At 32.9% G+C, this 26,627-nt stretch overlaps 1 protein-coding gene across 2 annotated transcripts; it reads right to left on the bottom strand.

Annotated features, from left to right (window-relative positions):
• Window positions 1–740: 740 nt before the first annotated feature.
• Window positions 741–26,627, bottom strand: cora (erythrocyte membrane protein band 4.1 like coracle). 2 transcript variants are annotated; one of them, XM_080177442.1, is made up of 25 exons: window positions 26,432–26,627; window positions 25,448–25,520; window positions 25,069–25,143; window positions 24,315–24,425; window positions 23,486–23,563; window positions 21,901–22,025; window positions 21,153–21,225; window positions 20,541–20,707; window positions 19,902–20,022; window positions 19,642–19,745; window positions 18,514–18,680; window positions 17,964–18,046; window positions 17,384–17,452; window positions 13,492–13,616; window positions 12,820–12,914; window positions 12,380–12,463; window positions 12,135–12,252; window positions 11,695–11,779; window positions 10,403–10,486; window positions 9,312–9,433; window positions 8,571–8,637; window positions 8,009–8,158; window positions 7,477–7,605; window positions 4,994–5,122; window positions 741–4,521 (listed from the first exon to the last, which is right to left on the bottom strand). In XM_080177442.1, the coding sequence occupies exons 2-25, from the start codon at window positions 25,493–25,495 to the stop codon at window positions 4,471–4,473; spliced, it is 2,460 nt and encodes an 819-aa protein (XP_080033568.1). In that variant the 5' UTR covers window positions 25,496–25,520; window positions 26,432–26,627; the 3' UTR covers window positions 741–4,470. The 2 variants fall into 2 exon arrangements, with proteins under 2 accessions (XP_080033568.1, XP_080033569.1); XM_080177443.1 differs by lacking the exon at window positions 17,384–17,452.

The following is a 26,627-nucleotide window of genomic DNA, read 5'->3' on the forward strand; positions in this document are numbered from 1 at the left end:
TTTTAAGATATAATGACCATTGATACAAAAAAGTGTTCTGGTAGCTTTTTTTTAGCAATATGTCAATTTCGATTGTCATGAAAAAGGGGGAAGGGTCCCCCCTGGGGGGAGAATTTTTTTTCTATCAAAGCATGGCTTTATATACCTTCTTGAATTCGCCTTGAAGAGTAGATTAAGGATCAAAGAACGATTTTTGAAATATTGACCCTGGTAAAAGTTATTCTGAAATAACTGTCAAAATCGGCTCATTTTGCTAAAATGGCCAAAATTGTCAGTCTTTTGTGGATAACTTTTGCCAGGGTCAATATTTCAAAAAAATCGTTTTTTAATCCGTAATGTACTCTTCAAGACGCATTCAGGAAGGTATATAAAGCCATGGTTTAAAAGAAAATAAATTTCTCCCCCAGAGGGGACCCTTCCCCTTTTTCATGACAATCGAAATTGACATATTCTTGAAAAAAGTCATCATATCATAAAAGAAATGGGTTAGAATTGCGCGCCAAAAAATTTTGCCTTTTGAGTTGGTCTATTGCACAAGATTGTCATGCAAGTGAAACTTGTAGGTGGCTAAAATAGCATAAACCCCCATTCATCAACTTAAGGACATCTCTCTTCCTACTGGATTAACGAACTGGCCAATAATTTATGTCAATGTTGGCTACCTAAATTTTCTCCTGTCCACGTAATATCCACGTATATTCCATATTCATTTTAGAAAATTCGCTATTAAAGATATTGAATTGATGCTTGAAAAAGTTTATTATGTATATAGGCATAATTAATTAATATTATAATTACATAATTATTATTTCACAACAAAAATTAATTCACAATCATTTCAAAACTGAAGAAGAGTTATACATATCCAGCTTTGAAACCGTTTAATATCCGCTGGATAAGAACCGGTTTTCTACCACACTGAAGAGCATCATGTATAGCATTGTGTTACAGACAATTTTCCGCAAATACTAAAATAAATAGCATAATATTTTTACAGTTTTGGTACCCCGGACCATCGACCTCTCGTGGCTAACAAAACTGGTTTCTATCTTATAATTTTTCATGTAAATATCCGCGGAAAACTGTCTATAATACTATGCGATAGATGACTATTCCTCTAAAAGCAAATTTAAAAATTAGTGTTAAAAGTAAATGCCCAAAATAAAAAAAATCTTATTTTTTGTCTTTTTAAAAAATGATAAAGGGCAAGTTAATTAGGTATAGTTAATAGTTCCACAAAACGAAGCTTTTCATTAATTTACTATAACTCGCTATCGACAAAACACAAATAAGCAAAAATATCATGTATATAATCTACAGAGTAAAACTAAGCTAAAATATTAAAATGTTAAACAATAAGTTTTTACCTAGCTGCTTAAATTATTGTTCTAACTACAATGAAAAACCCAGAGAGGGAGGGGACATTGGGCTGTTAATAACACTAGTCTCCAAAGTTTTAAGATAACATTTTCTTAATCGCTTGCTTAACAACTTTGCGGACTTTTTTATATAAAATTTTTGGATAAGTTGCTTTATTAAGTTGAGTGTCCAAACGTTTCAATCACTTTATGTATTATATAGAAGGGGTGATTTTGTGCATCGTCATTGTGAAACACATGGAAAACCATAGTTAAATATGACGGAAAAGTAAAAAATCTATGTAGTAAAACGTTGCAGGGATCTAAAGGGATAAGACAATGGCCGCTAAATTCACGTACACCCCCATTTGATGATAAACAAAATAACCTCAATAGATTACACTATTGGTTAAAATGTTTGGGCACTCACCTTAATGGACCAAATAATCAAAATTCATTACATAGTCAAAAAAGTATTTGAGCCAACGTTATTATCAAACTTTGGGGACTAGTGTAATAAAATTAAACAGCCCAATGTCCCCTCCCTCACTGGTACAAAAGTTGTCAGACCAAAGGGGCGCGTCACTGAAAAATTACTAAATGTGTATGTTTAATATACTATGTAAAATTAACAATAAATTTAGGACTTACACAAAAAAAACAAATACAAAATTATTAGTTCATTATTAGCGCAGCTACTCTACAATAGGGGATGTCCATACGTCTATTTTTTTTTAGTTTTCTTAAAGTTGCTGCGGTACTTATGGACATATCTATTCCTTGCAAAAAAAAATATCATTATGGCGAAAATATGAATACTTAAAAAATACGGGAAAAACAATAATTCTAAAAAAATATTGTATTACACAGATGGTGATTTTATATAGTTATTTATCGGTAGTATAGACAGCTTTCCACGGATAATGATTTTAAGTTTATTATTCGTGAAAGTTGTCGGTAATACGATGCTATACATGATTTTTCAGCATGGCTAAAAACCTGTTCTAATCCAGCGGATATCAATCGGTTTCGAAGCCATACTGGAAAATGAATTGAATCTTTGTTTTGTGTTATACCTACTATTTTTTATGCAAATTTTTGTTTATCACGTACCTATTAAATTAAACAGTGTGTATGAATACATAATAAAATTAGGCCGTTTTACATCAAGTTGAAAAGATTTTCTATGCTTTATACTGGTGACCAAGGTTTTTCAACAAAATTTTTAAATCTTTGGCTCAAAAACATTGAGCATTTTTTATAAATATTGAAAACCAGGTATCTTAAGGGATTTGAAAATGACCGATAAATTGATTTACATCACCAATTATGATGCATAAAATTACTCCTTCTATAGAGTAAAATTAGTGGCTGAAACGTTTGAAATCTCAAGCAACCAATCAAAAGTCCCCAAAGTTGGTAAGCCAGCAATAAAAAAAACGTTTTTGTAAAACTTTAAGAACTAGAGTAATGAGCAGCCCAATGTCCTCTCCCTCACTGGGGTTACATACTCCAAAATAAATCTCAATTGTATGTAGAAAATCTTTTCTCGTATTTATTCGAATCCGGTGGATAGAAACCGGTTCTCATCCATACGAAAAAACTATGTCTAGCATCGTATTATATCCAGCTTTCTACGAATATAAAAATGTACAATCATAAGATTAAAACCAGTTTTTTTAGCCGGTGCCTTCGGCACCTCGGGGCTAAAAAAACTAGTTTTAATCTTATAATTGTACATTCTATATCCGCGGAAAGCCGTTTATAATACGATGCGAGAAATAACTATTAAACTGATACTATTTAAACAAATAAAATGAAATGAAATAAAACTTAAAATAATACAATAGCATACAAAAAATAAAAAAAATACTAGATAAGTGCACTGGTTATAGAATAATAATACAGAACTTAAAAAAAAACATAAACATGTAAATATTTATAAAAAAAGAAGATAAAAGTGTTTCAAAAAGAGATTTTTTTGTGATACTTTTGATAACGAGATTCTTTGAGATTTAATAATATTAAAAATGTTTTTCTAAATACAGTACGGATAGCTTAGCAAATGATTGCGTTTTTTTGCCGGATTTTTAAAAACAAAGATGGCGGATTTTCGATTTTTTTATATTACATATTTTTTCGTATATTTGACAAACTACCTGTTGGTTTCAATACCAATTAAAAGTGAAATATCAATCAAAAAAAAGACACCCCCTTTCAATTTTTAATCTACAAAAAATCCACAAATGGAATGTTAATAATTATAAGCAATTTTAATCTAAAACAACACAAAATATAGGCTAAGCAAAAAAGCATAAAGTAATACAGTAAAAAAACAATACTAGAATTCACAAAAATTGACAAAATTATTTTGTTAAGCAGCACTTTAATAAAGGCAGTGAGTACATAAAATTAATGGAAAAATACTTTCCTGTATGACTTTGAAACCAATTTATATCCGCTGGATTAGAACCGGTTCTTAGCCATACTGAAAAATCATGCTTAGCACCGTAATGCAGACAATTTTCAAGGAATATTAAAACAAAAATGATAAAATTAATACCAGTTTTGTCAGGCATTCGGCTCCTCGGAGCTAACACAACTGGTTTCATTCTTAAAATTTTTTATTCAAATATCCGAAGAGAGCTGCCTATAATACGATGCGATAAATAACTAGATTAATATGAAACAAACAGTAATATGAAAATTTTTATTTTCTACCGTTTTTTTCTGTCCTATAGTGACAAATGGATAATATCATAAAGGCGTTTTTTGAGTATTTTTTAAAAATATCAGAAATATTCGTTTACAGTTACATACCTTTTTTTTCTCTCATAATAATACCCTAAAATTCATAAAAATTAAGATTTTTCAAGATTACTGAGATCTAATACTCTAAAAATTGTCTTATGTTTAAATTTTACACATATTTATGGTTAAAAATATACATTTTTTGTCATTGTTTGCTGTAGCAATATTTTTTAAAAATTGCATAACGATCTCAAATATACAAGAAAGAAGGCATATTGCATAGCTATAATAGTTATAAACAAAGAAACATTATATATGGCCCATCAACAAAATAGAGTAGGGATAGGTGAACAGAAGATTACTAAACTTCGGCCCCGCCATCCTCTAGTTCTGTGGTAGTGGGCAGTTTCTCCTGAAAATATACAACAGTTAGGTTAATAAATATGGAAAGTCTTAGGGATCTAAAGGGATAGGACAATGTCCGATAAATTAATTTATATCCCCAATGATGACGCACAATATTACCCCTTTTGTAGATTAAAATTAGTAGTTAGTTGAAACGTCTGAACACTCGCCCAACATAATGAACTAAAGTTTTAAAGCCAACGAAAAAGAAAATATTATTATAAAACTTTGGGGACTAGTCTAATTAACAGCCCATTGTCTTCTCTCTCTCTCTCTGGGAAAGTTAAGATCTCCAATAACTTAATTAGCCATATAGGAACACAGAGTAGAGACAGTCTGAATATATTATTGGTTTGAAAGTGTACATATTTGATACCTAAGAAAGGACAGATATTTTTCGATTTTATCCAAAAATAAATAAAAAAAAGTTGCAAGATACTTTATGACAAAGATTCTGCTATGAAAGCGCTGACACTCACCTGGCTGGTTGTCTGGCTAATCTCAATCTTCTCAACAGTGAAGTCAGGATTCATAGCTGTAGCTTCTTGTATAGCCTGGGCCAAGGCTTCGTCATGATCTATTATATCTCCATCAGACTGGATTGTTACCTAAATCAATCAATCTATCAATAAATTTATAAATCAATCAATCTAAAAATCAACTTTTCAATTTATCTATCGATTTACCAGACAACTTGTTAATCAATCTATAATCGATTTATCAATCAATAAAACAATCTATTAATCAATCAATCAATCATTCTAATTATCAATCAATAAATCAAACTATCAATCAAGCATTCTAATTATCAATCTATGTATCAACCGATTAATCTACCTAGTAATCAATCAATCTACCTATCAATAAATCAATCCATTATTCAATCCATTAATCAATAAAACTATCAAAGTCTATCAATCAACCTATCAATAATCTATCAATCAATATATTAATCAATCGACCAATTAATCTATTAATAAATCAATCTTTCAATCAATCTATCAATCTATCAATGCAAGCTTTTCCGGAGTGGTCCTATCCGGGGAGATGGAGAAGAAGTCCCCGGGCAAACCTGCATCAAACACACCTGCTTGACCATCAATATAACAAACAATCAAGCTAACAATCAATCAATCTATCAATCAATCTATCAATCAATCTATCAATCAATCTATCAATCAATCTATCAATCAATCTATCAATCAATCTATCAATCAATCTATCAATCAATCTATCAATCAATCTATCAATCTATCAATCAATCTATCAATCAATCTATCAATCAATCTATCAATCAATCTATCAATCAATCAATCAATCAATCTATAAATCAATCAATCAATCTATCAATCAATCAATTAATCAATCAATCAATCAATCAATCAATCTATCAATCAATCTATCAATCAATCTATCTATCAATCTATCAATCAATCTATCAATCAATCTATCAATCAATCTATCAATCAATCTATCAATCAATCTATCAATCAATCTATCAATCAATCTATCAATCAATCTATCAATCAATCAATCTATCAATCAATCTATCAATCAATCTATCAATCAATCTATCAATCAATCTATCAATCTATCAATCAATCTATCAATCAATCTATCAATCAATCTATCAATCAATCAATCTATCAATCAATCTATCAATCAATCTATCAAACAATCAATCAATATATCTATCTAACAATCAATCAATCAACATATCAATCAATCTATTAATCAATCTATCAATCAATCTATCAATCAATCTATCTATCAATCAGTCTATCAATCAATCTATCAATCAATCTATCAATCAATCTATCAATCAATCTATCAATCAATCAATCTATCAATCAATCTATCAATCAACCTATCAAACAATCAATCAATATATCTATCTAACAATCAATCAATCAACATATCAATCAATTAATCAACCTATCATTTAATTTACTAATCAATTTAACATTCAAGGGGGGGGGGGGAATTCTGACACTTCCGTAAACAGTGATTATAGGCTTTGTTTTCATAGTGAGAGGATAGGTTAATTTACCAAAAAGTTTCCTATTAGGATGTATTTTTCATTTAAAAAAAAAAATTGAATTTAGCCTCCAGGTTCAGGTGCTGCAGGGCTCCAGGCTCTGAACCAAAATTACATACCAAAAGGAAACTTTTTTGTAAAATAACGCAAAAGTGTCATAACTCCCCCCCCCCCCCTTTTATAAATCAATTTATCAATCAATTTATTAGGTAATCAAATTATCAATCCATTTATCTATTATTTTATCAATATGCTAATCAGTTAATTTATCAACCAGTCAATCAAAATGAATATCAGTTAATTTTTCAACCAATTTATATTACTTTATTATCAATCATTGAATCAATGTATAAATTAAATTTCAAATAAAGGGGGAGGTAGGTTGTGCTAAATTCTGTAAAGGTGTGAGTTTTAAGGCTTAAGAAAATGTAGTAGAACGATAATGTTAACAAAAATAAAAGTTTTTGTCTATGGTTCTATTTAATAAGGAATACTCATATTTAGTAAATATTATCGTTCTACTACTGTTTTATAAGCCTTAAAACTCACACTTTTATGGAATTTTAGCAAAACCTACCTCCCCCTTTGTCAATAGAATCTGCATATCAACCAATTATTTCACTGATGTTGTATCAATAAGAGCGTTACGGAGCCGTTTGATTTTGGTGCAGCTCCAGCTACAGCTAAGATCTAAAATCAAGAAAACCTCAACATATTTTTTTGGCAAGTCTATTTTTCATTTAGAAGGTTTTCAAAGTTCAATTTTTGATAGGTAAAAATGGACTTGAAAAACTTAAAATGGGTATTTACATACGACAAAACAGAGTTACATACCAAATTATAGTTATCCCGGCTCACAACGTTGATCAATAGATCAAAGTATATAAGAATCAAAATAAATTATTAAACTATCCATCAACGAACCTTCTGTTCAATATGAGTTTCTGTCTGTCCCTCTTGTTCAACAGCATAAGTGGTGGTTTCCACAGTCCTGGACTTGCTAGTGATGGTCTGGCTGGACACAACCATACCCTCAGAGATGGCATACTCGTCCTGAAACAATCGATATATTTTTACTTGGATGTTGCTCTAGAATTTAATGTACTCTTAATAAAGTGCTGATCGTAGCTGGCTAAAATACCCTATCCCCTCCTGCTGGATGAACGCAATTACCGATAAATGAGGTAAATAAAATACAAGCAACCTAAATTGTCTTAATGACAACATAAAAACCGTGCCCCTTTTTTTATATACTAGATGCTTCGCCCCTAGATTCTGGGGAAGGGCTAGTGATTTCATTAAAAATAGCCTAAAACCACCCCAAGACATTTATAAAACATACCTACATAAAAAGTACAAACCATTCTTACTAAAAAATTCTGATTTATAGGATATTCCTATGATTTAGTAATGTTCAATTGGATTTAAGTTTTAGATTGATAGAGCAATTCTTTACCTTAGAAACTTCAGCAGATTTGAGTGCGTCGTCAATATCCGTAACTCCAGAGACATCCGCAGAGCTGGCGGGTTCAGCGCCCACCCCTCCAAAATTGCTAGGGCTTGAACTGCGGCCCCTCAGGCTTGACTCAGTTATGCCAAGGTGCTCCTAAAATAGGTATTGGGTCTAAACATTTATCTGTCTCAATGATTTCTCATTCATCTGTTTGCTTGTTTGTTAGTCTGTCTGTTTGTCCAATTATCCCTTTGAAGAACTAGTAACGCATATCTATCTATCAGACTATCTATTCATAAATATGTATCTAATTATACATCTACCTATTTGTCTTCATATCTATCTAGATATAATTCAAGTAAAATAATAGATGGAGCATGTATAATATGTATATATGTAACTGTCCCTATTTTGTATTAGTTCTTTGAAATTAGGTAATAGCGTCAGAAATATAAAATAAAACACAGCCAAATCTCAACAAAAGATCAGAAAGTAATTTTCTAGCAGACGAAAAGGGTCTCTTCCACATGGGCCATGTAGTTGTCTGTATGATACATCTATATACCTGTACAGTTCTAGAGCTAGAGGAGTTGATAACTGATTCTTTTCTCACACTCATTGAAGATTCTTTTCTAAAATAGACAACAAAAATTAGAACGAATGAATAGTTATTTATCGCATCGCATATAAACAGATTTCCGGGGATATCAAAAAGAAAAAAAGATTTTCCCCGGAGTGTCCAAACATTCCAACAATTAATTGTAATCTACAGAAGGGGTATTTTCATCAATCTGGATGTACATCAATTGTCTCACCCATTTAGATCCCTAATTTGGTATTCTTCAGTTATAGCACGAGGGCAGTTAATTAACCCCCCCCCCCCCCCCCCCCACCTCAGTCTATTGGTGAATATCAGCCTTTGGTGTAACTTTGGGGGGAAAAAAAGATGAAAATTCATTTAATCTTTGGAAAACATCTGAATGTTAGTGTCTAATCTGTATTTTGTGGAAGTATATTTTTCTGTCTATCTATAAGTCTGTTGTCTGTCTATCTATCCAACCAACCTGGAAGTAGTGATGCCAGATGTGATGGCGCTAGGTTCTAGTCTTGGTTTTGTGGAGTGTCTGTCTGTATGTCTATCTTTTTATCTGTCTATCTATCTGTCTGTCTGTTTATCCAACCAACCTGGAAGTAGTGATGCCAGATGTGAGGGCGCTAGGTTCTAGTCTTGGTTTTGTGGAGTGTCTGTCTGTCTGTCTGTATGTCTATCTGTTTATCTGTCTGTCTGTCTGTCTATTCAACCAACCTGGAAGTAGTGATGCTAGATGTAAGGGTGCCAGGCTCTAGTCCTGGTTCTGTTGAGTGGGCGTGACTTGTCGACATGGTTTTGCTTTCCAGGACAGCCGTCTTCTCCCCGGTGGTCTTGTCCTGAAATTGGAGGGTTTAGAGTCAGGGTAAGATCTATACAAGAATAATATATAAACATCAGTCAGTCGGTCTTCACTATCAGTCTGTCTATCTGTCCTCACTATCTATCTATTTGTCTATTTAATACTTAGGTATCTTTTTCATCTTGTTATGTAATTTTTCTTTTTGTAAATATTTATGTTTTCAGTCTATGTATTTATTTATCTTTCTTCATTCGTTGGCTTGAAACTTTTAATATGTTGAAAAAGTGTGATATGTTGGGGATGTAAATCAATTTCTGTCAATTGCCTTATCCCGTAAGAAAGATCCCTGATTTTTACCTGAAGTATTCTACCAGTCCTAGTGGTGACAGACTATGTCTGAACTCTGTCCTGACCCGATACTACTGTTCCAGGTAAGCTAAACTATACCTGAAGTATTCTACCAATCCAGGTACTACTGTTCCAGATAAACTAAACTATACCTTAAGTATTCTACCAGTCCTGGTGGTAACAGACTCTGTCTGAACTCTGTCCTGACCAGGTACTACTGTTCCAGGTAAACAAAACTATACCTGAAGTATTCTACGAGTCCTAGTGGTGACAGACTCTGTCTAAACTCTGTCCTGACCAGATACTACTGTTCCAGGTTAACTAAACTATACCTGAAGTATTCTACCATTCCTAGTGGTGACAGACTCTGTCTGAACTCTGTCCTGACCAGATACTACTGTTCCAGGTAAACTAAACTATACCTGAAGAAGTATTCTACCAATCCAGGTACTACTGTTCCAGATAAACTAAACTATACCTGAAATATTTTACCAGTCCTGATGGTAACAGACTCTGTCTAAACTCTGTCCTGACCAGGTACTACTGTTCCAGGTAAACAAAACTATACCTGAAGTATTCTACCAGTCCAGGTGGTGACAGACTCTGTCTAAACTCTGTCCTGACCAGATACTACTGTTCCAGGTAAACTAAACTATACCTGAAGTATTCTACCAGTCCTGGTGGTGACAGTCTCTGCCTGAACTCTGTCCGGAGTAGCTACTTGTCCAGCTAAACTAAACTCCTAAATAAAACAAAAATTTTAAAAAGGAATTGTATCATTCTACTGTATGTTGATAACTTATAATGAAAGGGAGTGTAAACGTAAAAATTTCTCATCTGATTATCAAATCTTAACATTTTCTAAGCACATTTCACTACACTTATCAACCAAAAACGTTCTATTAACCAAAATATGCAGGAATAATGCCTTGATTTTATGGTAATTTGGGAGGGAAAAAGGAAAAAACAGGGAAAATCTGAACGTTTTTGTTTCTTATAATGTTTGTAGAGATATTTAACTTGTCATATATAGATGAAACAATTTACTTACTGTTAAGGATTTATTTCATTATATAAAATTGCCAATTCGTTTTTTATTAACATAGTAATTAGGTAATAAAGTTCTATTTTAAATTCGTATTATTGACAAAAAAATACCTAACTGTCTACATAGGGTTGAATCTCAGCGGTTATTTAAAATAATATCCTTTTTAATGTGTTGGAAAATAAATAGCCCACTTTGGAGAATTAGTTTACACTTTTATCAGACTGTTTATAAAGAAATATTGGACCTTTATTATTTACAAATTTGTAATTAAAGGTGGGCGAGAGATGGGCCATCTAAAGTTACTTGGATACTAATATTGTATTTTGTTTTCAATAAAAATGTTGCTTATTTTATCAATTTCTAAGTAACTATACATTTGTTTAAAGCAAGGATTATATTAAAAGTCAGCTTAACCGTTAGGAAAAATAGAGAACTATGTCAAAATGTTTAGTTTTAGCTATAAAAGGAAAAAAAAGACACATTTATATAGTACGAAAATTTTTTCCCCAATCTTGGAAGTTAAAAAATCGGCGGAAAAAGCAGTTTTTTAAAGAAACGAGAGACAGTTTTGCCCTATCTTTGAGATCATATGAATGTGATGATGTTAAGGTTTGATAATCTGATGAGAAATTTTCTCGTTTACAGTCCCTTTAAAGTCAAAGGATTTTTCTAGAGTAGGAGTTTTTAAAGGATGACAACATCCATAAAAGCAAAGCACGAAAAGAAACATGGATTGACAAAGGAAAACAGTGAATGGAGCAAATGATAAGTGGTCATAAAAAAGGAAGCTGTAGTAGCAACTGCGTGAATCTCATTTCGCCAAAAGCGTTACGGATGGACTGAAGGGCGTACGTGGTTTAGTGCTTAATAGGCACTTTGAGAGAAAATACCTCCTCTCTCACCTGTGTGTCCGCCTCGCCTGACTTGAGGTTTGCAATTGTCTGTTGTGTGTGTTGGCTGACCGTCCCGTCCTCGCTGCGCAGTAGTCTAGAAATAGATATATTAGGTATTACTTTGATGTTACACCAGATTTTCTTGTACTCTAATAAAATTAACAATACACTCTGTCCACTCCCTCTACCCCAATAGAGACATCTATAAGTATAATGGACTTATTATTACTTGGATGTTGCCCCAGAGTTTCATGTACCTACTCTAATGAAATAATTTCGAAGCTGGCTAAAATACCGCACACCCACCGCCTTTATATCAACCCCTGGCCTCCCTTTCTACTGGATAAACAAACTAACCAATAATTGAGGTCTATATTAACAACCTAAATTGACCTTATTGACAAAATTGTCCTTATAACCACGTATATCCTATATTAATTGGTGTGTACCTGTCTGTTCTACTGAACTGATAATCCTCCTCATTGCCATAGTCCTCCCCTCCATCACCCAACATGGCATCGATATCTACAGCCTCGTCCGTTGACATAGCATAGCTGTAATCAAGTCCTAGATAGATAGATAGATTTGGTCCCTAGTAGATAGATACTGCCCCCTACCCAAAATGACGTCAATATCTTGTATAGATGTAATCAAATTCTAGATAGATGATAAAAAAGGATGAATGGATAGATACCTGCAGCTGAAGGTTCAACAGTGGTTGCTGCGCTATTTTCAGCATCAAATGTAGTTTCATGAGTTGAGGTTGTAATTGGTTTGCCTAGATAAAACAAGGATGACAACATCAATAAGTAGCGAAGCAAATACATCAAACAATGGCCAAAAAAATTGAGTTAGGTATAGAGAAGATGTTCAGTTTTTATAACAAAGAAAAACAGATAGAGGATGAGGGTATGCAAAAACTCCAAGAAAAACAACACACCATAGAAAATTTACATAAATTAAAGCACATAGATAATAGATAAGTAGATAAGATAAATATATATAGACAGGCAGATAGATAGATATTTGGATAATAAGACAGCTTGATAGATATATAGATAGACAGATAATTATTAGTTAGCTAGTAGATATACTAACAGATGGATGACCTGACAAATTAGATATATAATATACCTGGAGCCGTTCTAGTATACTGGGGTCCGGTTGTCTGCTTGTAGGCAGGACTGTACGCTGGAATAGGTCCGTGTGGCACACCAGGACTGTCCATACTAAATAGTAAAATTATAATTAATTATGTTTGTAGGCAGGACTTTACGCTGGAATAGGTCCCTGTGGCCCACCAGGACTGTCCATACTAAAACTATAATTATGTATGTTAGCAGGACTGTACGCTGGAATAGGTCCCTGTGGCCCACCAGGACTGTCCATACTAAAACTATAATTATGTTTGTAACCATGACTGTACGCTGGAATAGGTCCCTGTGGCCCACCAGGACTGTCCATACTAAAATTATTATTATGCTCTTTTAACGAAACTTTTTTCTAAGATCTTTGACGGGAAAAGGATAGGTTCGAATCTTAGTCCAACACCACGTCATAACCTAAGACGTTAAATATGGTTCCTACTGCTGCTATATCAGGTGCTCGACATACATAGTTAGTGTATGGGGAATGCCTTTTGCCTAAAACAGACGCAACTCATTACTATGCACAGTTAGAACTTCCAGACAAAGGTCGTGCATAAAATCTTTAACAGGAATTAAGAAATATACCAAAAAAAGTAAGATCTCGTGGTGTATCCCGTCCTCATATGCTATCGAACCCCAACCTCTCAAGACTTCTAACCTGTGGCCATTTGTGATTGACTCGCCATAACCGCCGCCAGCTGCCCCCGGAGTTGTGGGTGGGGTGGCCATCTTTCCTCCTTGCTGCAACATACCTGGCTGTGCCACTACTGGCGGCTTCTCATCCTAGTTAGATAGATAGATAGATAGATAGATAGTTACATCTTGATATCCTTATATAAAAGTAACAGGATTTATGTTTGTGTATGTGTACCGAAGGATCTCTCTAACCAATAAACTTATATGGTTCCCCTTTACAGTGAAGCTTCTCTTAGGTCCTGGAAAGGTTTATAACTATTTTAGAGTTGGGTACCAAAAATCGCCCCTAAAAATATTACCACCTGCCTAGATATTTTTTTTCTTTTAAATTTTCTTTTTGAAACTAAAAACTAAATGCAACTCCAAATTTATTTTTTATTTCATTTTTTTCAACTAAAAAAATAATTATCTTATTCAATGACTTTAAAAAATAAGGTACCAGTGTATTTTAAAGTCTTATGTCCTCTCCCTCCTTCCCTGGTTACAGAGACATAAAGAAAAGATTTAATTAATTAATGACATTCATAAAAGGTTGTGCAAACTTTCTACAAAACTTTCCACCCCCATAAATATAGGAATAAGTAAATGGTAGCTTCTTAAACTTATTGTATTAACGTCCGTCTGACGGTCAGTCACAAAGTTGTTTTTACAGGATTCGCATAAATGTTAATTCATCGAATTAAATAATCCAGGATAACGCTTACAGCAGAGATAATCTGAATGTGAATCTATAATATCAAAGTTTAAGCTTTCCTAATACTTAAGTACTACATTTACTAAATACATTACAAGATACGTTAGGTATAACTTATTACTATATAACACTACTAGCGGCTTCGCCCCTAGCCTCTAGGGGCTTTGCCCCAAGAGATGATAAAAAAAGTTAAGGTGAAATTCGTAAAAAAAAATAAGAATATCTAAAATAAGGATATCACCTACAAAAAAAAGGACCAAGGATATCTCCTACAAAAAAGAATTAGTGGAGGATTTTTTGTTTTTTGGGAGGTTGGGGGTGTCCCACCCCCAAGAAAATAGCCTAAAACCACCACAGGACCAGTAGGTATATTCCCTGAAGAGTAGAATCCGATCGGTTCAGTGGTTACCGAGATCTTAAGATTCAGACGGACGGACGGACAGACGGACAGTCATCATTCTACTTTGTATTATAGATGAAGTAAGCTAAAATACACTGTGTTAATAAAAGCCAAGTTGTTTTACGTCTAGCCTTATAGAGGAGGGCGGGGAAATAAGAATAACAGCCTAAAACCACTCCAATATATTCATAAAAGTTTCCCTGAAAAGTACAATCTATTCGGACCAGCAATTTTTGAGATCTTAAACTTCACTAAAAAACCTTACTACATTTTATTATTACGAAAAGAAAATAATGCCAGTTTTGTTAGCTCATAGGGCCGAAGGCCGGGGTTAATAAAACTTGTATCAACTTTATGATTTTTATTTTTATAACCGTGAAAATAATTTCTAATATGACGTTTTAGCTTAATTCTCAGTATGACTGAGAACCGGTTCTAATCCAACAGATACTTTTAAGATTAGAAGCAATAATGGAAAAATATCTATCTCCAATTGACTTATCCTTCAACCCCTGTTTGTTTCCCCCATAAACAAAAGATTTTGAAATTATCATACTTTTAAACATGGGCGAATTCATTAAGAAAATATGTTTTAATTATATTATAACGGTTACTTAAACAACTTCGTTAGTGTATTTTTAAGTGTTAAAAAGTTTCAACCAATAATTATAATCTACATAAGGGGTTTGTTATGTTTTTCGTCAATATGATGTACATTAATTTATCGGCCATTGATCTCTGATTTTCACACCTATTGGATTACTAGAATCCATATGTAATAATGTTACATGTGTTCCAAATAAACAGACAGCCATCCCTTTGATTGGACTATCTTTTTCTGGAAGTTCCAACTTCGAATAGTAATGTTTTGCCCCTGTTTAATGCCAAAGCATTTCACATACTTTTGTTATTATTAATTATGCGATACTACAACAAAGTGTAGAAATTTTAACGTCTCAGTTAAGAAACTGTTTTAGCATCTCAAAAACGAGAAGCTACGTTTTATGAATAGGTGCTGTTTATTAATATGAAAACTTTATTTCTGACAAAATTTTTATCTCAAGTGTAATGGAAATACAAAACTTTTTACTTTTACTTAAAGGGTATTTTTTGTGAGTGGAGTTACCCCATAACAATGGATATATGATATACGTGGATATATTGACAGGGGAAAATTTGTCGCCATTTTTGCTTGCTAATATGAACCTCGTTCATTGGTCAGTTCGTTCATCCAGAGGGGAGGTAATGAGGTAAAGGGGGTGGATAAGGTATCGGCCGCTATTTTAGCCAGCAGCAAGTTTTACTTTATCAGAGTACATGAAAATGTGGTGCTACATCCAAATAATAATATTATATCGATTGATACAACTAAATAAATAATTCAACTAAATACAAACAAATAAACGGACGTAATGCCATCTTGTTGATATAGAATATAGAGTATCTACGTTAAAAACTGATATATACAGTGTAAATTATTATATAGAACGTGTCCCAACTTTTGTGATTAAAAAAAAAATAGATAGTCGGTGTTTTTAGTAAGTATTACATGTAAAATGATCCATAGAATCTAGATATGCAATCGTTTTTTTTTGTAGACCTCTCATTTTTGAAGTAATTTAAGTTTTTTTTAATTATGTTGGTTTTAAGGTACTAAACCGCAATAAAAAAAGAAGAAATTGCCATTATGAACAAAAATAGTAAGATCTTTAATTTGACACCTTACTTTTTCTATTCTGTTGAGTAATTATTAAAACAATCAATTTTGTTGAACCCTGCCTGGTGATTCAAAACTTTGAACTTTGGGAGTTCGTCACGAATGGGTTAAAGAAAAATCACAAAAGTTAGGACACGTTCTTTAATATTTATTAACTACCTAATTTTTGCTTTTATTTCCTTGTAACTAAGATTCTTAAGGGATAAGACAATTGATACTATGATAAATAATGTTTGTTGATAAAAAATTCCCACATTGACCTATCCCGTTAACTAGGATTAATTTTACATCTAACTAGAATCACCGTTTTCCACGATCGTTCCCGAAACCGTTTTCTGGCTCTGGCCGCAAAACTGCGGCAGTTTCCGCCGCCCAGGCGGCGGTTTAAATGGCGGTCAAACGAGATGCTTCGCCACATACGCTACAAATCAATAATTGTAGTTGTAATAGTTATCTTTAATGGTTTTAATATTAGTTATTTTTTTTAATAATCTTTGAAAGTTATCGATGTTATAAATGAATCAGCATGGCTGAGAACCGGATCTAATACAACGGATATTAATCGGTTTCGTAGACATACTGGAAATGTAGTTCTTTTAGGTAGGTGCTTTCCCTCAAAACAATTCTTAACCACTGAAACCATTTAGATTTTGAAAATACTTTTTTTAGTACCAATACCTCAGGGAAATTATCACTTAACCTAACCCAAAAAAATTAGTTTCTATTTTTAAAAAATCATATAGAATACTAGAGAAACCACCAATTTACATTTGAAAAACCTAATTTTTTAGCCCTTGCTTTTCATAAACTTTCAAACATTTTTTTTTTCTTTTAGAAAAATATACAAACCAAGCACATATCATTATGTCCAAGGGTTGGGGGGGGGGAGTAAAAGGGTGTTAATCCCCCTCAACGAGAAACATTAGATTACCCCCTCAAAACAAAAAAAAGCTTGAACCTCCCGGCACAATGTAAAATAAAACATTTAGGTAAATAATATAAATATTCTAATAATTGGAATCAAATTAAAAATAAACGCTCACCTTGAACCCACTTGGGTCATAGGACTTGGCCATTCTATCCCTCTGTGCATCTTGTAGTTCTTGTTGTACCTAGATAGATAGATAGATAGACATATAGTAAGCTAGATATTTTTACAAAGACATTTCTTACGGTTAAATTATAAATAATAAATATGTAGTTATTTTTTTTGCCTAGTCTTATCATAAAATTAAACAACTAATAGACAAATAAATAAACTTATATAGATAGATAGGTATAGTAATTTATCGCATCGTATTATATACAGCTTTCCGCTGATATTAAACTAAAATATAAGATTAAAACAAGTTTTGTTAGCCCCAAGTGACCGAATCATAATTCTATGATTTTTATTTCATTATTCGTGGAAAATTGTTTGTAATACGATGCTACACAACATGATTTTTTAGTATTGCTTAGAACAGGATCTAATCTAGCGGATCAACACTCAGTTTTGAAGCCATACTGGAATAATAATCATTTTAATTTAAACTCTCTATATGGAACAAGCCAGTAATAACAATGGACAAGACAAAAGGCCAAAAATTGATTCACACCCCCAATTGTGATTAACAAAATTACCTGTTCTGGTAGATTATGTCCCAGAGTATGCCTCTTTGTCTTGTCATCAATATTTGGGGATCTGTTATGTCGTGGAGAAATACCCTGTTCAACAAACAATTATTTTTTTTCTTGCAAGAAGGGGACATTGGGCTGTTTATTATTGCACTGGTCCCAAAAGTTTTATAATAGCGTTTTCTTATTCGCAGATTTAACAACTTTGGGCAATTATATTGAATTTTGATTGGTTGGTTATATTTGAGTGTCAAAACGTTTCAGCCACTAACTAAAAAAAGGTGATAATTAGTCACTTTGTGAATCATCACTGGGGATGTAGTTAAATTTATCGGCCATTGTCCTATCCCTTAAGATCCATGATATTTTTTACAACGTAGAGCTTTTCTATAGAAGTACGTTTAAACATTTTGGTTTAATTCATTTATAGCCTAAATACTTCAAGATTTAAAGTGAAGACTCAAGCGCATTTGACTTTAAAAGATGGGGAGGTGGTTAATCAATCTTTGATCATGCCCATTCCCTCTCTCAAGAAAAAAAAAATAATATATAATTTCCTGCATGGATTGGCTTGACAGTGTGTTATTGGGGTTGGTGTTAGCACCCCCGGGGCTAGTCCCGCCCCTGCCGAGCGTGCCGCTGCGCTCAAACGCGGGGTTGGTCCGCTCCAAGGTGGCGAAGGTCTTCTTAGCCTGTGCTTGGGTACGACCAGAATAACGGAACCTAAAAAGCAATAAGATTCTTATAAAATATCTTAATTTAAAAATAACAGGATGTTAGTCTGTGTGTAGGGAAGGATTTCGCTAACCACCTGGATAGATAGAGTAAAGTTTATCAAAAAGGTACCTAAGGAAGGTTTTTAATTATTTCCTTTTTTTTTTAATCAACATTAAAAGTAACGGGTTATATCTACCCCACCCTCTTTCCTGAATTAATGGGATGTCTATCTTTCTATGTTTAGCGAAGGATCTTCATAACCGATATGGTTCTACTTTACAATGAAGCATCTAATGGGAAAGGTAATGTTTAATTGCATGATTGACCATCTAGAGCAATAAATCTATTGTACTACACACAGGGTTTTTAAAAACTCGGGTTTTTTTTATCAAACCCAAAACCAAGACCCTACAAAGTTATAATAAAACCCACTGGGTTTACTACCAAACCTGCATATAACACGGGTTTGGGTTTTTGTGTATTGGTAAGGTTATAGGTAGGGATGGCAATCCGTATCCGGAATCCGCCCAATTTTTGGCCAATTTTAGAATCCGAATCCGGACCCGGAATCTGTTTATAATTGCGGATTCCCGATTCTTATTTGGTAGGCTAAAACTAGCGTCTTGAGTTTTTTTTCTCTTTCAACTCCTCCTCTTTGAAGGCAAAGATTTTCATCATTATATATAATATCTTTTAAAATCTGGTTCGATTCTCGGGAGTGAATTATAGAGAACACCAAGAACATTGATTTTTAGGACATATGTAGCACTTAATTTAAAAAAAAATTTAAATACTTTTAAAATATTGCTAGAATCCGGAATCCGCCAAAAATAAGAATCCGGAGGAATCCGCCACTTTTTTGACGGATTCTTTAAGAATCCGGAATCCGAATCCGGCCCAATCACTAGTTATAGGTTAACAATCAATTGCCATCACTAGTTATAGGTTAACAACCCTGGATACACACCTGGAACCAAATCTTGGGAACTTGGGTTTCTCCTGTTTATCCGGGGATAGCAGTCGGAAGAAGGAATGATGCTCTACACAGATTTTCCACAGTCTCTTTGCAGCCTATAAAAATAGATAGATAGTAAGATATATAAATAATACCTATAGTAGATAGATAGACAGACAAACAAACCAACAAAAAGTCATGCCTTATGATTTTCCAGGTTAAACTCCCCGGGTCTAATTGTGATATACAGATAGAAAGACAGACATACATACCTTATGATTTTCCAGTTTAAATCCAACAGAAGACTCAAAATGTTCGAACTCTCCAGGCCTTATCTTGATATAGAAACCATTCCTCTTGTATGATATCTTAATAATCTTAGGCCAGGCAAATCTGAAATTTAAAAAAGTAAATTAATACCAATGCTTAAAAATAACCAGGAAAAACATGTCCATAAGGTGCACAATAATAATTAAAATTACATTTCTAATGCATTTTCTGTAATTGGTAAGAACAGATTTCTTTTAGACCTTTGAATTATGGTTCTAGTAATATGCGTTCACTGACTGTGCTGTCAGACGTTTGGGAGCTAGCTGCGTTTAAAGTTATTTAGACGAAATTTGGTGTTGGTCCATTATTTTTCCAAATGATATGCTATGGGTTGTTGGGTACCCCCATACATGTCTATCTATCTATCAATATACATATATAAAACTGTCTATCTAAGTATTACCTATTAATCTATCTATCTATTTATATATGTACCTATTACCTATCAATCCCAAGTCTTTCTCTGTAAACAAGAATACCACTGCTACAAGTACACACCCCCTAACTGTCCCTAGTGGGGTGTAGGGTGACCCCATACATGTCTATCTATCTATATATCTATCTATCTATCTATGTATTACCTATTAATTCTAAGCCTATCTCTGTATACAAGAATACCACTGCTACACACCCCCAGCATAATATCCACCCCCTCACTGTCTCTAGCGGGCTGGAGGGTGACCCCATACATGGCCAACTTCTTGGCGTTATCCAGGTAGTGCAACTCAGCCTCTGCCGGTGTTTGGCCCTGGAAAAAAATTTAATATTATAAATAATAGTGTATCAAAATTACTATTTTCATGAAAAATTTTGCCGCTAAAAATCAAATAAAGACTAAAAACTGCATTGTATAAAAAAAGGCTTCCCTAAATTAGAAAACTCCTTTGGTTCAGTGGTTAGTGCAAACTTATCATACAAACAAAACTTTAAATCATTGTATTTTTCTAACTCAGAAATGAAATAGGTATGAAAAATAGTTATTTATCGCATCGTGTTCTAGAAAATTACCTACGCGGTTATTAAGATGAAAAATTTTAAGATTAAAACTGGTAGGTAAGTAGATATTAATGTTATGATTTTTATTTTCATATTTGTTGAAAATTGTACATAATACGATGCTATACATTAGTTTTCAGTTCTAACCCAGCGGATATTAACCTGTTTCAAAGCTCTACTAGAAAAGTAATACAAACCTTTAGAGTTTTATGAACATCCATAATTCGTTGTAATAAGTCTTCAGACTGGTTTGGGGCGAAGTCAAACTCCCTAAAAAGAAATTTCAAATAATGGATATAAAATAAACGTGGATATTATGACAGGGGAAAAATTTAGGTTGCTATTTTGGTCAGTTCACTCCTCCAGTAGGAGGGGAAAAGGAGTTAATGGGGGTAAAGTTATTTTGGCCAGCTGCGAGTATCACTTCATTGTAGTTTATGAAAATCTGGTGCAACATCCAAGTAATAACATATTATTTATTATCAAATTAATATTTTGGTTAACGATTCTTTTGGCTTTCTTCACAATAAAAAATAACAATTGTAGACACACGGACGGTCAAAAGATGCACAAACAGACAAACATACGGACGGACAGATACCTATCTAATATAATCTATCTGGAGATAGTCCATGATCTACAGGCTCATTATTACTCATAAAAGTTAAAGATAATTAAATTTTAATGGCGGACAGACTGACAGACGGACGGACAGATACCTATCTAATATAATCTGGAGATAGTCCATGATCTACAGGCTCATTACTACTCATAAAAGTTAAAGATAATTAAATTTTAATGGCAGACAGACTGACAGACGGACGGGCAGATACCTACCTAATATAATTTGGAGACAGTCCATGATCTACAGTTTCATAATCACAAATAAAAGTAATATACTTTAAACGTGTCGGTCAGAAGGACGTACGAACAGAAGATACTTACCTAATATAATCTGGAGATAGTCCATGATCTACAGGTTCATAATCTCCCAGTTCCGACTGAACAAGGTAGGCACCAAGAAGGGCGTGGGTTACAAAGGAGCACGGCAACTTTCCACTTTTTACATCCTTAAAAATTGAAACATTAGTTTTTATTAAAAAGCTAGGTACCTATCTAGGGATCTAAAGGAATAAGACAATAGATATACATTAGGGTGGGTCGATTTTAGAATTTCACATTAGTAGACATTGGCAAGGGTTACTGGGCCAATATAAAACCCTGTGAAACTTGAAAGGGATGTACATTAGGGTAGGTCCATTTCACCCTTTTTTTAGATATCATAAGTTGCGGAAGTCATATGTCATATTATGATATTGATAAGCCCCATTCAAGTTTCAAAAGTGACTTGGCTCTTATGGCTGCCGGCGCGCGGGGGGTATAAAAAGTGCCCACCTCCTTATAAAACCAAATATTGAAATTCCTTCAGACACAGGCATGTTGCATATCAAAATGACCGCATTGAAATGCTAATTACAGATCTGAAAACCGTTTTGAAAATATTGATTCAGTCTGAAATGATTTTCAAATAACCTACCAAAATGAACATTTTTGACTAAATCAGCTGTTTTTAGGTACTTAATGAGATCTTATTCGATCTAGGAGCAATACTTTTCAAAACTGTTTTCAGATTCGTAATCAGCATTTCAATGCGGTCATTTTGATATGCAACATACCTGTGTTTGAAGGAATTTAAATTTTTGGTTTTATAAGGAGGTGGGCACTTTTTATACCCCCCGCGCGCCGGCAGCCATAAGAGCCAAGTCACTTTTGAAACTTGAATGGGGCTTATCATACATATATATGACTTCCGCAACTTATGATATCTAAAAAAAAGGTGAAATTGACCTACCCTTATGTACATCCCCAAATTTGTTACACAAAATTACTCATTCTGTAAATTATAATTATCCCTAGAATGCTTTCTTAAAAATAGGAAGGATCCACGTGGTTATGACAATGGAGGATAAAATGTTGTACACATCACCATTTATGACAAACAAAATTACTCTTTATATAGACTAATATTATTAGTTAAAAAGTTTGAACACTGCTAGTTTATTCAAACCAGAACTAGCTAATGGGATAAAGGTATCCAAAGTGTATAATCAGAACAGTTATGCAAAATTCTTTTATTTCAAGATATGAATCAAATAGTCCAACACTGCAAAATGGATTTATTTTTAACAGGCAAAATTAAAACACTAAAAATCGTGTCTAATCCATAAAAATATGGGTATAATACTTCGTAATAAAGAAAAGCCATAGCTTACCATAGAGGAAGGGGACAATAAGCTGTTAATTAAACTAGTTTTAAAATAACATTTTCTTATTCGTTCGCTTAAAAACTTTTAGGACTTTAAATGAATTTTGATTTGTTTGTTTCTTAAGTTAAGTGTCTAAACGTTTCAATCACTAATTAAAATCTACAGAAGGGGTAATCGTAATTTTGTCTTATCCCTTTAAATCCCAGAAAGCTTTCAGTTCTTTTAATATGCTTCAATCTAAAAGTAGAAAAATATGGATTTACCTGTTGAATTTGAAGGCATAAAAGATATCTGGTCAAGTCCTCGTGAAGTTGTGCGGGATCAGGCGGATAAAACTTCACCTAAAATTCAAAAATCTTACCATTAAAAATTATAATATTACCTACTTTCTTTCAATTCAATAAAGCATAGTTGGTAAGTAGGTAGCAGTGTTTCGGATCCGCATTGATTTTTTGCGGATCCGTATCCTCCAAATTGGTCAGTGTGGATCCGTATCCGGATCCTACGGGATTCGGTTCCGGATCCTTGACAATAAAAATAAAATCACCAAATTTTTCAAAAATATTTATTCTTTAATTCGAAGTCAAAAATACTTTTAATTTTCAAGTCTGACCTTAAACCTTAAAGATTGGCTCTCATCAAGAAAATGTCTGAGATTTTATATAAATTAAGGTAGTATTTTCATTTTTTCCGGATCCGAAACTCTGGTAGGTAGGTAGTCTATTATTAACATGAAAAGACTTTTTAGTCAAAAATAGGAATTCCATTAATAGTTTTATGTTCGTCCGTCCATTTGTAAGAAGCAGAATGGGGAAAAAAGTGAAAAACTAGGTAAAGATTCCCAGTAGGTATTATTCATCAGATATCCAGTATGTAATTAACTTGGGACGTTAGTATGTCATTCGTGTTATAAAAAGTAACAAAATATATTTTCTGTAGGTATAGGAAATAATACCTAATCTTTTTTATTTCTCTCTTTTTTTATGATCAATGACCTTCTGCTTTATATATCACTTTGTTCGTTTGTCAATCAATGATCTTTTTGTCTGACTACTTTTTGAGGCAATTATTGTACATTGCGCTTTTTTTTACCTGAAATATTGCTTTCATAGGTTCCTTGAGCTCTTTACTGAGTCGTCGATCATTCTGCACCCAGAGCAGAGAATTCTCCTTCTTGTCGAAATATTTCAATCCAAAGTAATCCTTAATAAACAAGGTCAATTATATCTCTAAAATGGATATAAATATAAAATTGACAATGGATGGAAAGTTTGTCGTCAATTTAGGTTGCTAATATGGACCTTATTTATTAGTCAGATTGTTCATCTAGTATGGGGGGATGGGATGGGGTAAAGGGGGGTGGGTATCGTGAGTATCACTTTATTAGAGTAGGTATATAAAAATCTGGTGCAACATCCGGATTAATAATATATCAAATGTTTGTAATTAACATTTTGTAATTTAACTAGGTTTGCCACTTTAATCTAAGGAATCTGTATGAGAAGGGGGTTGGAAAAACAGCTACAAATAGCCTAAAACCATTCCAAGACTTTAATGGCACCATTGTAAAGCTTTCCTACAAAATAAAACGTTTAAGTGGTTAGAGAGATTTTAACGGACAGACAGACAAACCTTTACTTCTTTAAATGATAGGACAGTATTAGAGAAAATTAGTCATAGATAGTACAAATTGTCAACTCAATATTTATTTTCAAAACTTAACTGTATGTCACGCTACAATAAACAAAAAAAAACATTTACGTCATTTTAAACCAAAATTAAATAAGAACACAGAGGTATGGCAATTTTAGATTATTTATAATGAGATAATTAAAATAAAACTTACTTTTTCTAATAGATTAACACTCTCGCTGCTAGCTATAGCATCCAATAACTCTATTCCAGTAGCCTTACTCGAAATCTAATAAAGATACAAAGTAAAAACATAATTTCAAACATTTGAAACAGTTTTTCGAGGATTGTTATTTCTTAACTTTCTCTTTCAAATGATAGTCTAATACAAGAATTAAATTTGATGTGTCAAAACTAAAACCTAGAGAACTTTCACACATGCGCGAGCGACAATATTTTTTGAGTAGTTTTCTGATGCAAGCTTTAAGGGAGGGGAGCTTATATCCCACTCTTGGAGGTCCTTGGTCAATAGGACATACGAAAATGCCCTGATTAAAGTGAAGATACTCTCTATAACTAATAGTTGATGATACCTCAACTGGAAGTATAACTCCATCGAGCATAGTTACTTCTACAATCATTTTTCAACAGATCCTTCACTCCAAACTGAAACATAACAAAATTACTAAATTAGTTTTACAGTAAAAAAAAAACAAGTACCTATCATATTCATTACGTACAATAGTAGCGAAGTTGTTTAAAATTGAATTCCGCTGAAATCATGAATTTATGAGTTTGCTTTAATATTACCCATTAATCAAAATGATTATAAGTTTCATTATAGGGTAAATGAGGGGGGGGGGGGTGGAGGAAACTAAAACTGAAGGGGAAGGAAAGCCAGGCACAGGGAGTAAAGCCAGAGAGAGAGGATTCAATGGTCTGTTTATCACAAGAGTCTTGGGGACTCTTCTTCGTTTAGGCTTAGCAACTTTTAGTGGTTTTTATTTGATAAGTTTAAGTGTCCAAACGTTTCAACCACTATTTGTAATCTATAGAAGAGGTAATTTTGTTGTTATTTCATTGGGAATTTACATTGCACAATTATCGGCCATTGTTTTGTCCCATTAGATCCCCGGATTAATATACAGTGAATCATCTTACAGTGAATCATCTTGCAATTAATTTAAAATAAAATCGATAATCCAATTAACAATACTGAAGAATAGATAGATATTAACTTTAACAGAAATAATTACAGAAACACAAACATCAGAATACTTCATAATCTGAAAATTTAATAATAATCGATCTTTGAAGATTTTAAACTGTATAAATTAAGAGGTATTAAAAAATAATAAATCGATGAATATGTCATTGTTAAAACATAAAATTAAGTAACTTAACCAAATTATATCATTAGAATATCAAGCACTTAACATATATATTCATAGGGCAATAAACTAATGCATATAATTTTGAAAGATAGACAGATATTAACTTTCACGGAAATAAATAAAGACACGCAAACATCATACTACTTCATAAACTGAAGACGTTAACTATATAAAACAACCTACCAAATGAAAATTCTTCTTTAGAGTAGAACGTCTTAAACTGAATTCACCATTTAAACAATTTTCTGAAAAAAAAATATAATTTTTATTGATTTCTACAAAAAAAAACGTATTTTCACTCGATTTTTTAATAAAATTGATACAAAATATAAATAAAATAAACATAGGATAGCAAGAAAGATAGATTATAAGGTAGAAA

The sequence above is a fragment of the Acartia tonsa genome, chromosome 11 (assembly GCF_053477335.1).
Source record: "Acartia tonsa isolate MP-2025a chromosome 11, ASM5347733v1, whole genome shotgun sequence".
Classification (NCBI taxonomy): Eukaryota; Metazoa; Arthropoda; class Copepoda; order Calanoida; family Acartiidae; genus Acartia; species Acartia tonsa.

Excerpts from the sequence above, each read along its gene's own strand:
- cora (XM_080177442.1), bottom strand. The coding sequence starts at position 25,495 with ATGATTGTAGAAGTAACTATGCTCGATGGAGTTATACTTCCAGTTGAG. Across the intron at positions 12,915-13,491 it reads TCAATCACAAATGGCCACAG|TATGGACAGTCCTGGTGTGC; the intron begins GTTAGAAGTCTT and ends TTTACTATTTAG. Across the intron at positions 4,522-4,993 it reads TTAGCCAGACAACCAGCCAG|GAGAAACTGCCCACTACCAC; the intron begins GTGAGTGTCAGC and ends GTATATTTTCAG.